Source organism: Myxocyprinus asiaticus, chromosome 24 (genome assembly GCF_019703515.2).
Source record: "Myxocyprinus asiaticus isolate MX2 ecotype Aquarium Trade chromosome 24, UBuf_Myxa_2, whole genome shotgun sequence".
NCBI classification, from domain to species: Eukaryota; Metazoa; Chordata; class Actinopteri; order Cypriniformes; family Catostomidae; genus Myxocyprinus; species Myxocyprinus asiaticus.
Window position 1 is genome coordinate 777,501 of NC_059367.1, and position 15,933 is coordinate 793,433.

Below are 15,933 nucleotides of genomic sequence, written 5' to 3' on the forward strand. Positions count from 1 at the left end.
AAGCTAAATGCTGCAAAGCCGTTAACCTTAATTATTTATGAGTTTATGTTGTCTCTTATGACTAAAGCTAAAGTAGACACCTTGTTGTGAAGCTGAAGAGTAAATACACTGCTGTGAAGCCAAAGACTGTTTTTTAGACTGTAGAAAAAAAATGTACTCGCCGGTTCTCCGATATGCCGTAGCCTGGTCCTCGGCCACTCCTCCACCCTCTAGTGCACGACAGCCATGCCTCCCCAGGCGGATCGGAGGCAGTCCTCCAGCCCCTGGTGGACGGAACACCCCGCTGCGTTTTCGGTGGACGGTAGGGGTCTCCCCACCCCTGGAAGCGGTTCTCCCGCTCCAGGCGGTCAGCCAGGAACCCCTCCCCACTCGCGGTTGGCGGTCCTCTCTTGACCCCGCCACGTTTTAGCGGTCGGTAGGGGTCTCCTCCGCCCCGGAAGCGGCCCTGACCGCTCCAGGCGGTCGGCTAGGAGCCCCTCCTCCCCTTGCGGTTGGCGACCGTTCCTCCGTCCCCCGGCGGAAGGCCGCGGCTGCTTCGTTGGGGTGGATGGTAGTGGCGAGGACTCTACTACGGCGCATCCCTCCTCCTTCCTGGGTTTTGGCACCAGTGTAACAAAGTTCAATGGAAAGGAGGAGGCGAGAACCGGCTTGACAATATAAATAATCTTTTAATAAAACAAAAAGACACAAACATAAACACATGCAGGGCAGCTGCCCGTAACTCTCTCTCGAACTCGAACTGCCACCTCCGTTCGCCTTTATCCCTCTCAAGAGCTTGATTAGCCTGATTTGAGGCTGGGTGAGCATCGTCATGACCCGGCCCCGCCCTCCTCCCTGCCACAACTACTTATAGTAATAAATAAAAGAGATTCCTCGCAGTGATTTGGTCACAGTGAAGGTCAGGGAGTTGAGAGAAGGATTTGATCCGGATAAAATTAACCATGGTTTTACTGTAGTAATATTGTAGTAACCATGTGTTTTGCTGGAAACTATATAGTTCTGATGTACCACGGTGTTACTATAGTAACATGTTGTTAATAGTAGTTAATTGTAACCATGTTTAATTTTAACAGGTTAGGTTAGGGGTTAGTGTAGGTTGTCTGTGGGACTCCAAATAAACACAATAAAAATGCTGCAGTGATGTCACTATACTGTATGTATTTAAACAGGGGTGTAAGAGTATCTAACGCTATTTGCACTTAGTGCAAAGATGCTTTTTGTTGCTTTTTACACTTAGTGCAAATAGCCTCTGCCGAAAAAGATATATGTCAAAACATCCTAAAAACAATACAAAAATAATAATTTTCCATGTTCTAGGTTGATTTGTAAATACAATTGCATTGAGCATTTTTGGATTTGCTGTTTATTCATTTGTGCATCCTCTTTTGCTATTAAGTCTGTTTTCCAGCAGTCAGTAACTGTGACTGATATCTGATCAGGAGCTGGTCTGTCCATTAGCATTACAGTCAGGATTAAATCACATAAATCACCTTTATGGCCTGTTTACGGTAATTCTAACTTAGAGTCGTAACAATCCTGCCTGACTGATTGAGAGCAGTAAATCCCAGTGATGTCTATCAATCACAATGAGTTTTCTGTGCTGCGTTCCCGTTTATTACACTGTGAGAGAGTAAATACAAAGATTGTAAATGTAGTTTATACTGAAACAGGATGCTGAATAATGTTAACAGATATATTATTACTGGTGCTTGTTTAGTCACACATCACTATTGCTCATGGTGTTACAGGAATGTTTACATTTGAATGTTTTTGACATTTGACCAGCTTGAACCGTCTGTCAGTGTAAGTCTATGGGATTTTTTTCGTATTTCTGATTGTTCACTGTGCGAGTTGAGAGATGTGCTGTTACTTTACTAAGAGATCACACCTACTATTTTCACCTCAAATAAAAAAACCCATAGACTTACATTGAAAGCAGGGACTCTAGAGAGCAGAAGCCTGTTACAATAAACCCCTTAAAGGAACAGTTCACTCAGAAAATCATTTACTCACCCTCATGCTGTTCCAAACCTGTGTGACTCACAACATGAGATATTAGTCACACTGTCACAGACACTGAGAGCGGACACACGGGGTCACAGGGGTCAGATCTGCACCAGTGACGTCTGCTATAGAGATGTTTTATAATGTCAGCAAACTTGAGGCAATCGATCTATACTGTCCTGATTTCATTCATTGTTTTTGCTCTTCCTGTTTTGTGTTTATATCTCTGCGTCTTTTGTGTGAAGCAATGTGTGTCGAATGAAGCTTTATAAAGATGAAATATCAGTGTTCAAATGCCATATATCATCACAAACAGAAGCTGTGGTGAGAATCAAGATCAAGAATAAAATCTCATGTCACTTTTACAGACAGCAGTTTATTCTCTGTGTTCCACTCTATTTATTTTCCCTTTTTTGGTTAAATCATTTTCATATAGTAGAACCAAACTATAAAGATATGAAGTGTGTCTAAACAGCATTATTGTTTGTTGACAGTAGTTTTGATTGTTTTGTAAATGTTTCTCTTTCAGATTTATGATCAGGAGGGCACGTTACAGCACTTTATTGATGGTAATGAACCCAGTAAATCCAGCTGGATGAGATACATACGATGTGCCAGACACTGTGGAGAGCAGAACATGATGGTGGTCCAGTACAGGTACGATACACATTACTAATGTACACCTGAATCAACTAAACTCTAAACCAGTGCTTCTAAACTAGCCAGTCATGACCCAGAAATGGAGCACAGGTCTGTTCTGATAAACTAGGGTGACCATATCGTGCTTGTCCAAAAAGAGGACACAGTGGAGGAGATGCACTGTATTTAATATATTTAACAAATTAAATTTATTGTAACATGTACACTGGGGGCCAAAAGTTTGGAATAATGTACAGATTTTGCTGTTTCAGAAGGAAATTGGTACTTTACTTCACCAAAGTGGCATTCAACTGATCACAAAGTATAGTCAGGACATTACTGATGTAAAAAACAGCACCATCACTGTTTGAAAAAAGTCATTTTTGATCAAATCTAGACAAGCAGCCATCACTCCAACACCTTATCCTTGAGTAATCATGCTAAATTGATCATTTGGTACTAGAAAATCACTTGCCATTATATCAAACACAGCTGAAAGATATTTGGTTCATTAAATGAAGCTTAACATTGTCTTTGTGTTTGTTTTTGAGTTGCCACAGTATGCAATAGACTGACATGTCTTAAGGTCAATATTAGGTCAAAAATGGCACCAAAAAAAACAAACAAAAAAACAGCTACCCCTCACATGGCCTGATCTGTGTTTTGTTTTTGTATTTTCTGAATTTTTTAGCATTGAAGTACAGAGGTTGCACTATCAGAGGAAGGGGTTGTAAAATGTTAATCATGGTCTATTTTATCCGTCCTATTAGTTTACGTTTCCCTGATAAGTAGTATATTACAAAGTCAACATTGTTTTTCGCAACTTACGTTATTTATTATTCTGGTTGAGAGCGCAGACCACGTCTGGTGACATTTTGCCTACACACATACAGAAAGCAAGAGAGAAAGAGAGATTTTTTAAAAGACCGCACACTTAGGGTGCTTCTCAAACAGAAGGCTGCAGTCTAGTAAGTCTGTGTTCTTCCTAGACCAGTCCCTCTGAGTCTGTAGACTAGACACCTCCTCAACACTCAGCGCTAGAATTAGACAGTCTAGTAAGTGTGCATGGAGAACCATAATCTTAAAGCCATGTGATATTTTACCTTATTTAGAAAACCCTAGAAATATGTCCTTAATCCCTAAATTATTTTAGCAAAATGTTTTATTCACAAAGCTAGAGTCATGCAAAAAAGTCTTTCTTGGGGACCTGGGTAGCTCAGCGATTACTGACGCTGACTATCACCCCTGGAGTTCCGAGTTTGAATCCAGAGTGTGCTGAGTGACTCCAGTCAGGTCTCCTAAGCAACCAAATTGGCCCGGTTGCTAGGGAGGGTAGAGTCACATGGGGTAACCTCCTCGTGGTCGCTATAATGTGGTTCTCGCTCTCGGTGGGGCGCGTGGTGAGTTGTGCGTGGATGCCGCGGAGAATAGCATGAAGCCTCCATACGCGCTACGTCTCCACGGTAACGCGCTCAACAAGCCACGTGATAAGATGCGGAGGCAACTGAGATTCGTCCTCCGCCACCCGGTTTGAGGCGAGTCACTACGCCACCACGAGGACTTAGAGCGCATTGGGAATTGGGCATTCAAAATTGGGGAGAAAAAGGGGAGAGAAAAAAAAAAGTAATTTATGACATACATATTTTGCAACACTGATCTTAGAATTTATATTTTAAGAGAACCCTAGACTTGTAAAAATTATAAAACTTTTAAAGCTTTTCAATTTCATGTAATTGCCCTTTTATTCATTTTATTTCTTTATTTTTTGTGCTTTGTATCTTCTAATTTGTTGTATTGTCTAAAATACTTGCATTTTTTATTTTTCTACATAGTGTCTTGGTGCAAATGTGAATAAAATGTTGAAGCAGTGTCATAAAGGCTTCCGCCTCCGCCGTCATGCGACTGGTTTTTTGCCCTTTTTTAAATAATTTGGGACATGTGCAAAGGATTGTGGGTGATCCAAAAAGGATACACCAGATGCATCCTCCAAAACATGGCAAAGAAGGCTGTGAAACGAGGTTGTCCTCACAACTGAGAAGGCCTTCGACGGTGCTTGATGACGAGCCGAGATATCCAGTCTGCAGCCAATCACCATTAGTGTGCCGCTCTCTGTCAGAATAATCCCGTAAGGACACGTGAACACGAAAACTGATGTGGAGTATCAAGTACACAGGATGTATGAGAGTCCTAACTGCATGTCAATATGAAGAAAGCCAAATCCCGGACATTTATATTCAATTTTGAAATCCAGGCCAGATGCTTTTTTTCAGGTCCAAAAAAGTTAAACTCTCTGTGAGGTTGAGCTGTCAGCAGGGCTGAGAAAAAATTTATTTATAAAATTATTTTCTAATTTTAAAGACATTGGGCCTCATTCATGAAACTTTGAGTAAATTCAGAGTAATTTGCGTGTAAAATGGACTTTCCCGAAAACTTTCCGCCAGATTCACAAACGCTTCATATTTCCCAGATTTATTAGTAAAACATGTGAATGTTCGTGACTTCCAAACATTCATAAATGGGGGGTGTGTGCATGCTCATTCACGATTATCATCATCCACGCCCATGAAAACACCATATAAGGAAGGCACCAGACTCGCTAGTAAATGCTGTAAATTAGGGATGGGACGATATATTGAATTTTGATTTATCACGAACCAAAAAAATGAGGAACCATATCATGGCATAACTTGATATTTCAAAATTTGCATTATTGTTTTCTGTCCATGTGATCATAAATTAAATCAAACATCATAATCTCTCTATCTGCTTGATTTTACCCCTACTGCACTTTTATCTACACTGTTTACAGCGTTCACACAAGGTCCTTATAGTACTTGAATTTAGCTTTTAGAAATTTAAGAACAGGAATACCTGGAAAATCACCTTGTTTTGTTGAAAAGTGCTTGAGCTTAAAACAGATCGTTTCCTCCGTATAATGTGTGTCCATCAAAGATGACGGGACTCCACTGAATAATGTGTCTTTTAATCTCCTTTCTGTTCTTTACAGTCAGATAAAAAAACAAATATTCATTTTAATCTCACACAGGATGGATGTGTTAAAGAAACTGAGTGATTCTCGTTAATGTTTGCTGAACTGGAACACTGTGAGCCGCTCGTTGAACTCTTAAAGTGACAGTAACCTTTTTAGCGTTTCTTATACAAATGAATGTAAACTCAATGTGAATCAAACAGTTCAAGAAGTCAATAAAATTGGTTTGACATGAGTGTAAATAATGGGAGGAGGATGTCCACCACCATTAATCTTCTCTGGTTCAGTTCATTGACTGAAATGTTGTAAACTTTGCAAGCTACGACAGTGTGCGGGCTTTTTCTAAAACTTTCATGAATCCGAGAATTAACGTCAGAACTTTACAAACAATTTTTACAAAAATTCATTCTGCTTCTGTTTCATGAATTATAAAAATAAATTTCAGGGGTTACACATAATGCACATCCAACACATTGCATCTGAATATATTAAATTGTTCATTTCAAGCACAACTGGAAAATTCTAATAGGCTAATTGGATACTTGGAGTCAATTGGAGGTGTACCTGTGGATGTATTTTAAGGCCTACCTTCAAACTCAGTGCCTCTTTGCTTGATATCATGGGAAAATCAAAAGAAATCAACCAAGACATCAGAAAAGAAATTGTGGATCTCCTCAAATCTGGTTCATCCTTGGGAGCAATTTCCAAATGCCTGAAAGTACCACGTTCATCTGTACAAACAATAGTACACAAGTATAAACACTATGGGACCACGCAGCCATCATACCGCTCAGGAAGGAGACGCATTCTGTCTCATAGAGATGAATGTAGTTTGGTGCGAAAAGCGCAAATCAATTCCAGAACAACAGCAAAGGACCTTGTGAAGATGCTGGAGGCAACAGGATAGACAAGTATCTATATCCACAGTCCCAACCGTGAAGCATGGGGGTGGCAGCATCATGTTGTGGGGGTGGCATCATGAGGAAGGAAAATTATGTGGATATATTGAAGCAATATATCAAGACATCAGCCAGGAAGTAAAAGCCCAGTCGCAAATGGGTCTTCCAAATGGACAATGACCCCAAGCATACCTCCAAAGTTGTGGCAAAATTGCTTAAGGACAACAAAGTCAAGGTATTGGAGTGGCCATCACAAAGCCCTGACCTCAATCTGAACTGAAAAAGCGTGTGTGAGCAAGGAGGCCTACAAACCTGACTCAGTTACACCAGTTCTGTCTGGAGGAATGGGCCAAAATTCCAGCAACTTATCATGAGAAGCTTGTGGAAGGATACCCAAAATGTTTGACCCAAGTTAAACAATTTAAAGGCAATGCTACCAAATACTAACAAAGTGTATGTAAACTTCTGACCCACTGGGAATGTGATGAAAGAAATAAAAGCTGAAATAAATCATTCTCTCTACTATTATTCTGACATTTCACATTCTTAAAATAAAGTAGTGATCCTAACTGACCTAAGACACGGAAATTTTCTATGATCAAATGTCAGTAATTGTGGAAAAATTGAGTTTAAATGTATTTGGCTAAAGTATATGTAAACTTCTGACTTCAACTGTATATTGATATGAGCCGAAAAAACATGCAATCCATTCTGAAATACACTGAACATCTACATCCAGTTTCCAGTATCATCCTGCACTGAAATGCACATTGCCGGAAATACATCTAAACAATCAAAGACGTCCATCCAGCGCATGATTAAAAATAGCACAGATGGGTGAAAGAATGTGCCCATGATGTGTTTGGGCTCTAAAAAACAAGAGGCAGCAGCTGAATGACAGAGAATGGCATCTCCTCTACAGAATTGTAACTTGACACCGCGTCTTTTAAAAGCGGCCTGAGAGTGGGGGGCCTGGGTAGCTCAGCAAGTAAAGATGCTGATTACCACACCTGGAGTTGCGAGTTTGAATCCAGGGTGTGCTGAGTTACTCCAGTCAGGTCTCCTAAGCATCCAATTGGCCTGGTTGCTAGGGTGGATAGAGTCACATTGGGTTAACCTCCTCGTGGTCGCTATAATGTGGTTTTCGCTCTCGGTGGGGCGCGTGGTGAGTTGTGCGTGGATGCCGCGGAGAATAGCGTGAAGCCTCCACACGCACTACGTCTCCACGGTAATGCGCTCAACAAGCCACGTGATAAGATGCGCAGATTGACGGTCTCAGACGCAGAAGCAACTGAGATTCGTCCTCCGCCACCCGGATTGAGGCGAATCACTACGCCACCACGAGAACTTAGAGCACATTGGGAATTCAAAATTGGAGAGAAAAGGGGAGAAAAAAAAATAGTGGCCTGAGATATGTATCAAGCGGTCAAAGATGTCAGTGTCTAGTGCATGTTTATATACTAAAATAATTAAAAATAGACCAGATGGGTCCCCTTTGGTGTTCAGGAATAGTTAGGCCACAGTAGGCCTTGTTTGTCCTTCTCTCTCAGTTCACAAACTGAAGCACCAGTGGGCAGGGCCAAGGGTGCGATGATGTAAAGTAGGCGTTGATGTTTTTGAGCTGTAGAGGCAGTCATGAATTAATGTGCAGCTAGTGACGTAGGGTAGTCGCGGATGTAGAGATATCAAGGCATTTTTGCAGCTTGGTTTCAATAAATGCTTTTATTGCATTGGGGATTAAGTTTTGAGTTCTGAAATTTACAGTATGTTTTTATAGTAGAAAGACCTCTTTTATATTCAAAATATCAAGGACATTTTTATTCCTCATGACATCGGATTGCTTCTGAAGTCATGAATTAAACCGCTGGAGTTTAGGGCTGTTGCGATGGCAAATTTTTAACACTGCTGTGTTTAATGGCCAACTACTGCCGGTGAACGGTGTTTTACGGTGGTTGAGGGGCAGGGGTACAAGCAAAGTTTTTTTATTATTTTATTTGTATTAAAATTACGTGTTTATTGTGGATCAAACTTTAACCTGTTGATGATCATTGACCCCACCCATGGGTTTGACTTTACTTTGCTTAAATTAGTTCACATTTACCATATAGTGTAATGTTCAAAATTGTTCATAATGTTGACAAATTATACATCTTTATAATATGTCAACATTATTAACTCTTTTTTGACTAGACTATATAGTATATGTGAACTAATTTAAGCAAAGTGATATCAGTTCGGGGGGGGAATGCACATCAACAGTTTGATCCACAATAAACACGTAATTTGAATACAAATAAAATTATTAAAAAACGTAAAATTTGCCACCGCAACAGCCCTAAACTCCAGCGGTTTAATGCATGTCTTCAGAAGCCATACGATCATTTTGAGTGAGAAACAGCAAAAATTAATTCCTTTTTCGCCAAAATGCTTCAATTCGCCCAGCTCTCCTATGCAGGTTCATGAGAGAAGCTCATTCATGGATAGCTTGATGCATATTCGCGCAAGAACCGATGTATGCGCAATAATGGAAGTTCTCGTATGAACATGCATTTCACATGGAAGCCAAAAGTGTGCTGAAGTGAGCCAGTTTGAGTGGATGTGTGTCTCACTCAGATGTCTACAGTTGATGTTACACAGAAGTGCCTTTGAGCTTCTTGATTTGAAGGAGGGTAGAGATGTTCCCTGTGAGCACATGATCAGGATGAGACAGTGTTGTAGGGTGACATGTTTCATCCGACCGCTGGATCAACTTTCATATGTTTTGATTTGCAATATCTAAATGGAATACTCTTCAAAGCCGCTCGTGATGGATGAAGCTCGAGCCGCTGTGTTTTTGCGCTGACAGTAATGTTCATTGGCATGTGTGTTGGGACGCCCCGCCTCTGTCTTTATGAGTCATCCAACCACAATACTAAATACATGTCATCGTGGGGAATGTTATCCAAGACGGAGGGGAAAACTGGCCTTTGATGTGTGCCGTGATTTGTGCGCGTTTTGGAAGTGACGGCAGGCTTGTAAGAGACGGTGCTGGTTTACACTCCGAAAGTGTGCGAGACCACCCATCGCTCGGAAAACAGGCCTCTCTCAGCGCCACGCCGACTCATTGAGTCCCACTACATTTATTTGTGTGTTCCAGTGTGTTTATATTGAGTGAAGCCGAACTGAGGGGATAAAGTACATGCTAGAGCCGTGTGTTTCTCATGCTGTGTTTTCTCTCCTGTGGGTTACAAAATGTTTTTGATTTATGGGCTCAGCGCTTCTTTTATTTTGATGTTGTGGTGGAAAGAATTAATCAAATGTACCGATCTCAGCACTTCAGCAAAGACCAAAGAGCTTATTGTCAAATATTTGTAGCCTTTTCTCCTCAAGTCACGGCTCCTCTGATGTGTGTGGATGAAACATAGCATTTATGTCTGTCAGTTAAAGCGTCGCTTTGTCCAGTGTTGAGGGTTAAGGTTTGGGTCAAATTAAATTAGGGTTTGAGGTTAAAGGTAGAGTTCCAGTTAGTCCAGTTATCCACTCAATGGGATTAAATTGTTAAAAACGAAAACACTTTTTCTCTAATGAAGGGTTCCTGAAATAATTATAAATAATTATGTTCTATTTTTCTTTCTATTTATTATATTTTAGAGATTTTTTTCTTCTCACTTTTTTCCTGGAAGAAATAAAAGTGTCGCAGGATTAATTTAACCCTTTAAGCTCGGATGGGCCTTCCGGCATCAATATAATAAATAATCGTCAAAATATTAACAACAACAGTCTTGGCCAACGCAAAATGAGTATCGTTTTAAAGCTTAAAACCTCTACTTTCCAATGCATGTAGACATCATGACCAAAACTGAACAAGTGCTTTGAAATTTACAGACAAATCAGAGGTGTTATGTTTTGATAATGTATGTAAAAAATTACACTGTACATATTATTGCAATCAGTAAAAACATCAAACTCATCAAATAGTCATGTGTCATATGTTGTTGGAAAGTTATCAAAGAGTAGAATACAACCAGCATATTTGTTATACTCACAGACAAAAATATAGTGAGTAATAGCTAAGTATATGTCTATATTTTTTTGTGAAGTTATAAACGAAAATGTGGCATACGAGCAAAATGGTCAAACTGAACATAAAATATCACACACAATTACTTAGAGGAGGTGATTATCTTTCAAATGAGTCCACACACAAGATAATCAGATGCATAGATCATTAGATAATCCACATGAAGCACAATGTTACATATGGCCACCAGGAGATGGCGCCAAATACATGACACAGACTCAATGATGACTCAAATGACACAGAATGAAACTCATTCTGTGAAATCTCATTACTAAAATCATGTCTGCATGCTATGCAAACCTTTAGTCATTGTTGTGTTTGCATGTGTAATTAGTTCTTATGTACAATTATTATGTTTTATTTGTTTGGAGATGCTTTTGGACACTATGATACATTATATTTGTAATGTTATAACTTTTGATTGCTTTGTCGTATCAACACAACATTTTTCTCAGATACAGTTGACATGATTGGGAAGAAAACAAAAGCAGTTTTTCTGAGCTTTATTTACACCCAGAGATATAAAATGTAAAATCAGAAAAATAAGAAAAATATTGGCAATTTTTTTTTCAGCAGTTTCTTATGCTGAGAGTCTCAGAATGTATCATAATATATATCATTAAAAATGTTGAAAAGTTTTCTTTACAATGAAACCCAACATTTGACCCTCCTTGTTGTTTTTTTTTTTGTTGTTGTTGTTGTTGTTTTTGTCGAGTTATAAGCCTTTAATTTTGGGTATACCACTGAAACAGGAAATCTTTAAAAACACCTTCAATGATTGAAGTTTGAAGTGTAATTTTGACAATTTTCACAAAACTTGTGATGTGAAAATGAATCATTTTTTATTTTCAAATCAATGTTTTAATGTTGTCAATGTGTCTGCTTGTATTTCAGATCATGTATATTCTACCGAGCGTGTTCTGATATTCCTCGTGGAACTGAACTGCTGGTTTGGTACAACGACAGTTACACGTCTTTCTTCGGGATCCCGCTGCAGTGCGTCGCACAAGATGAAAACTGTGAGTCTCTTCCTATCTGTTTCACATCTTATCAAAAACGTTTGCTACTCTCTTCTGTGGAACACAAACAAAGATATTTTGATGGAGATATGAGGTGAATATATCCATACAACGTAAGTCAGTGGTGACCAAACCTTCAAGCTCAATTATACTTCCAAGTGATCTGCACGTGTCAATGACGTAACACACAAAAAAAGTGCAATTCACACAAAATAATTACTTGAATACACCTCATCATGAACATGTTTATAAATTCTGATTTCAAAGTCATTTTGATCTTTTTTCTGGGGCTTTAAGTAAAAAATGTCATGTGGTGTAACCGTAAGCGTCTCATGAGTAGTGCAGAATAATCTATTTTTAATATTTCTTAAAAATAAGCTGTGAAACAATTTGGTTTTAAAATATCATTTATAATTGAAAAACTTTTGTCCACCAGTTCAAAGTTCAAAGTCAAAGTCAAGTGGTGTAACCAACATGAAAACCCCTTCAGACCCTCATGACTGTGTGTGAAGTTTTTAAATAATATCACATATTTTTGCATTTTTATAAAAATGCACATTTTGTTCAGGTTATTTGGAGTAACCTGTAGAAAACTTCTTGATATTCTTGAATCAAAAATGCATGATATTTGTAAAAAAATAAATACAAAATTCATCTTGAAAAATTTGTTTTAAAACATTTTTGAAATTCATGTTTAAGTTGCATACTAGAGGTCAACCGATAGTGAAATTGCAGATAGCGAAAAAACTAAGGTGGTGAAAAAGCTGATAACCGATTAATCGGCCGATAGTTTTTAAAATAGATTAATTGAAAGCTAAAACATTTTCTTAGTCTTTCCTTACTGTGACGGGCACAGACATAGAGGCTACAAGAGTCCAAAATGACTAAAATCCAATTTTATTGTTATGCACCAGAAGATTTGGTGCATAACACGGGACGTTTATCTATAAACAAGCCCATAATAGACCAGAAACTCTTATTTTGAAATGTCTGTGCTTCCAAGTAAAACATGCACTCTTTCAATCATCTACAGTACAATGTATTACAATAGAAATACTTTAAAGTAAACACTGTTATATGGACTAATAAATATTGTATGAGCAGTAATTCATTAACAGTAGATCATCATTTATCAATAGTAGATCAACAGAGTTTACTTGTCAATTATCCGGTATTCTGGTATTATAAAATACTTTTTTCCTTTTCTCTAGCGACACTGTCAGTCAAAATCAAACTCAACAATAAATAAAGGTTATATAAATAATCATTCAATAATGTCTGTGATTCATATGCGCCTTTTTTTTAATAACATTTCGTATTAATAATCGTGAATTAGTTCTTAAACAGTGATGGTGACAGTGATTGGCTCCGTCACAGTATGTAAATATTCACCAAATTAAGCTTTTTATAGCCTATATATTCACCAGATGTAGGGTTTTGGCCATAGAGGAACATGAAGAAAAAAAAAAAGATCTGCAACTATCTGTGTTTTTTCCGATAACCGATAGTTCAAAAAAGCAACTATCGGCACTGATTAATCGGTAAAACCGATATATAAGTCTACCTCTGTTGCATACAATCTCATGTATTCAAGGTGCAAGAAAAGTATTTTAATACCTTTTACTTGATGGTTACACCACATGACATTTTTAAAGTGATGAATTTTTTATTTTTTTTTTATTTTTTTTTTTTAGAAAACGCTATAAATATATTTATTTATTTATTTTTTTTTATGTATGAAGCCGAACTCGACACAAATATTACATTTCTATGAATATGACACTTGTGTTTAAAACTAGATTTTTTTAATTAATTTTTTTCTCCCCAATTTGGAATGCCCAATTCCCAATGTGCTCTAAGTCCTCGTGGTGTCGTAGTGACTCGTCTCAATCCGGGTGGTGGAGGACGAATCTCAGTTGCCTCCGCGTCTGAGACTGTCAATCCGCGCATCTTATCACGTGGCTTGTTGAGCGCGTTACCGCGGAGACATAGCGTGTGTGGAGACTTCACGCTATTCTCCGCGACATCCACGCTCAACTCACCACACACCCCACCGAGAGCGAGAACCACATTATAGCGACCACGAGGAGGTTACCCTGTGTGACTCTACCCTCCCTAGCAACCAGGCCAATTTGGTTGCTTAGGAGACCTGGCTGGAGTCACTCAGCACACCCTGGATTCAAACTCGTGACTCGATGGGTGGTAATCAGCGTCAATACTCGCTGAGCTACCCAGACCCCCTTAAACTAGATTTTTAAAAGATTTCTCATTTTTATCAACTCGGACAACCTTATTTGTCAGTGACCCGATGCGTCTGGCATTAGGAAGTGCAATCGAGCTTGAAATCATGATCATGCCTAGACTGCCGTTGTCAAGATTTATAGTGAAAATTGAGTTATAATTTGGTCTGTTCTCAACCAAAACCGATCACATCGCTTTAGAAGACATGGATTACAACACTGGAGTCGTATGGATTACCTTTATGCTGACTTTATGTGCTTTTTGGAACTTGAAAGTGTTGGTCACCATTCACTTGCATTGTAGCTGGACCTACAGACAGCATATCTCCATTAAAATATCTTCATTTGTGTTCCGCAAAAGAAAGAAAGTCATACGAGTTTGAGACGGAATAAGGGTGAATTTTCATTTTTGGGTGAACTATTCCTTTAAGATGCATTGACATTTTCTGTTGGGGATTACATACATATTACTAATAATATGCAGTTAAGAGTGTAAAATAGCTCTAATGTTGAGGGGTGTAACCACAGGGAGGGCAGGGTCGGCAGCCACCCTAGGGCCTGGGGTGAGAGGGGGCCTGCAAAGGTCAACCAAAAACGACTGCGGACCTGATGGGCAAGGAAAAATTACCGAGGCCCCCCAAGGAGGGGGCCCGACAGGTTCTTTGCACTGGGGCCCATAAGATCCAAGTTATGCCACTAGTGATGCTCATGTGTGAATTACAAAAGTGTTTTCAATTATTTCTTTCATATACAGAATAAACATCAAATATCTATCACATCTGTTTGTCATAATGTTTAATCAGCGCTACATGGGCAAACTTGACCCAGAATAGTTTTCAGTTTCCAGTACAGGACTGTATATCTTTTAATATTGAAAGTTCATGACTGTTCTACACCGGCTCTGTGTCGGTTTTGGCCTCGTCCATTTTCACCCACATCACAGATTTCGATGTTTAGCAGCGGCGCTGGTGCATTTTAGGTCAACAGTATTTTAGTCTCCCAGGAATTCGTGAAACATTCTGCAATTATTTCTGTGCAGTTCGCTGGCCAATAGAAATCCTGGAGTTGAGACAGTGTCTGACAGCTCAGTGTTTACACGAGACAGATTTTATGACTTCAGTCTGGTTGTGTTGTGTTTAGAGAAGTCACTTTTCTTCCAAACTCTCCTCTAAAGTGTGTTGTCTGATTTGATAGATGTGATACTGTAAATGCTAGAAATTCTGCGAGGAGAGCCGTGAAGTCTTCAGTTGAGTTTGTTATGCCTTCTAATCCAAAGAACTGCTGAAGAAAGACCTGAGTAAAACTGTCCCAAAACTAAAAGCTCTTGTTGAGATGCATTTCATTCATGACATTTTTTTAAAAGTGTTTGTCTATTAAAAACTCTTCTGTGAGGAAGAAGTTTTACATTTGAATCGTAGTATTTGCAGACTCTGCAAGGATAATTCTACTCTGGTGATTGTTTGATTTTGTATTTATGTTGCAGTCAGTGAATGCATATTGAAATGGAATTTCTTAAAGGGACAGTTCACCCAAAAATGAAAATTCTCTCATCATTTACTCACCCTCATGCCATCCCAGATGTGTATGACTTTCTTTCTTCTGCAGAACACAAAGGAAGATTTTTAGAAGAATATTTCAGCTCTGTAGGTCCATACAATGCAAGTGAATGTTGACCAGAACTTTGAAGCTCCAAAAAGCACATAAAGGCAGCATAAAAGTAATCCATAAAACTCCAGTGGTTTAATCCATGTCTTCAGAAGTGATATGATAGGTGTGGGTGAGAAACAGATCAATATTTAAGTCCTTTCTTACCATAAATTCTCCTCCCTGCCCAGTAGGTGGCGATATGCGCGAAGAATGCAAATTGCCAAAAACAAAAGAAGAAGAAAGCGAAAGTGAAAGTGGAGATTTATAGTCAAAAAGGACTTCAATATTGATCTCACCCACACCTATCATATCACTTCTGAAGTCATGGATTAAACCACTGGAGTCGTATGGATTACTTTTAAGCTGCCTTTATGTGCTTTTTTGAGTTTCAAAGTTCTGGCCACCATTCACTTGCATTGTATGGACCTACAGAGCT

At 38.9% G+C, this 15,933-nt stretch overlaps 2 protein-coding genes across 5 annotated transcripts in view; both read left to right on the plus strand.

The window, feature by feature from the left end:
- LOC127414552 (synphilin-1-like) overlaps positions 1-15,933 on the plus strand; it is a 285,700-nt gene that overhangs the window by 151,855 nt on the left and 117,912 nt on the right. The gene's annotated exons all lie outside the window — the stretch shown is intronic.
- LOC127414562 (putative histone-lysine N-methyltransferase PRDM6) overlaps positions 1-15,933 on the plus strand; it is a 60,762-nt gene that overhangs the window by 19,442 nt on the left and 25,387 nt on the right. For all 4 annotated transcript variants that reach the window (XM_051652679.1, XM_051652681.1, XM_051652680.1 and 1 more), the window contains 2 exons: positions 2,534-2,661; positions 11,486-11,610. In XM_051652679.1, coding sequence (XP_051508639.1) covers positions 2,534-2,661; positions 11,486-11,610 — 253 coding nt within the window. The remainder of the gene's footprint in view (positions 1-2,533; positions 2,662-11,485; positions 11,611-15,933) is intronic.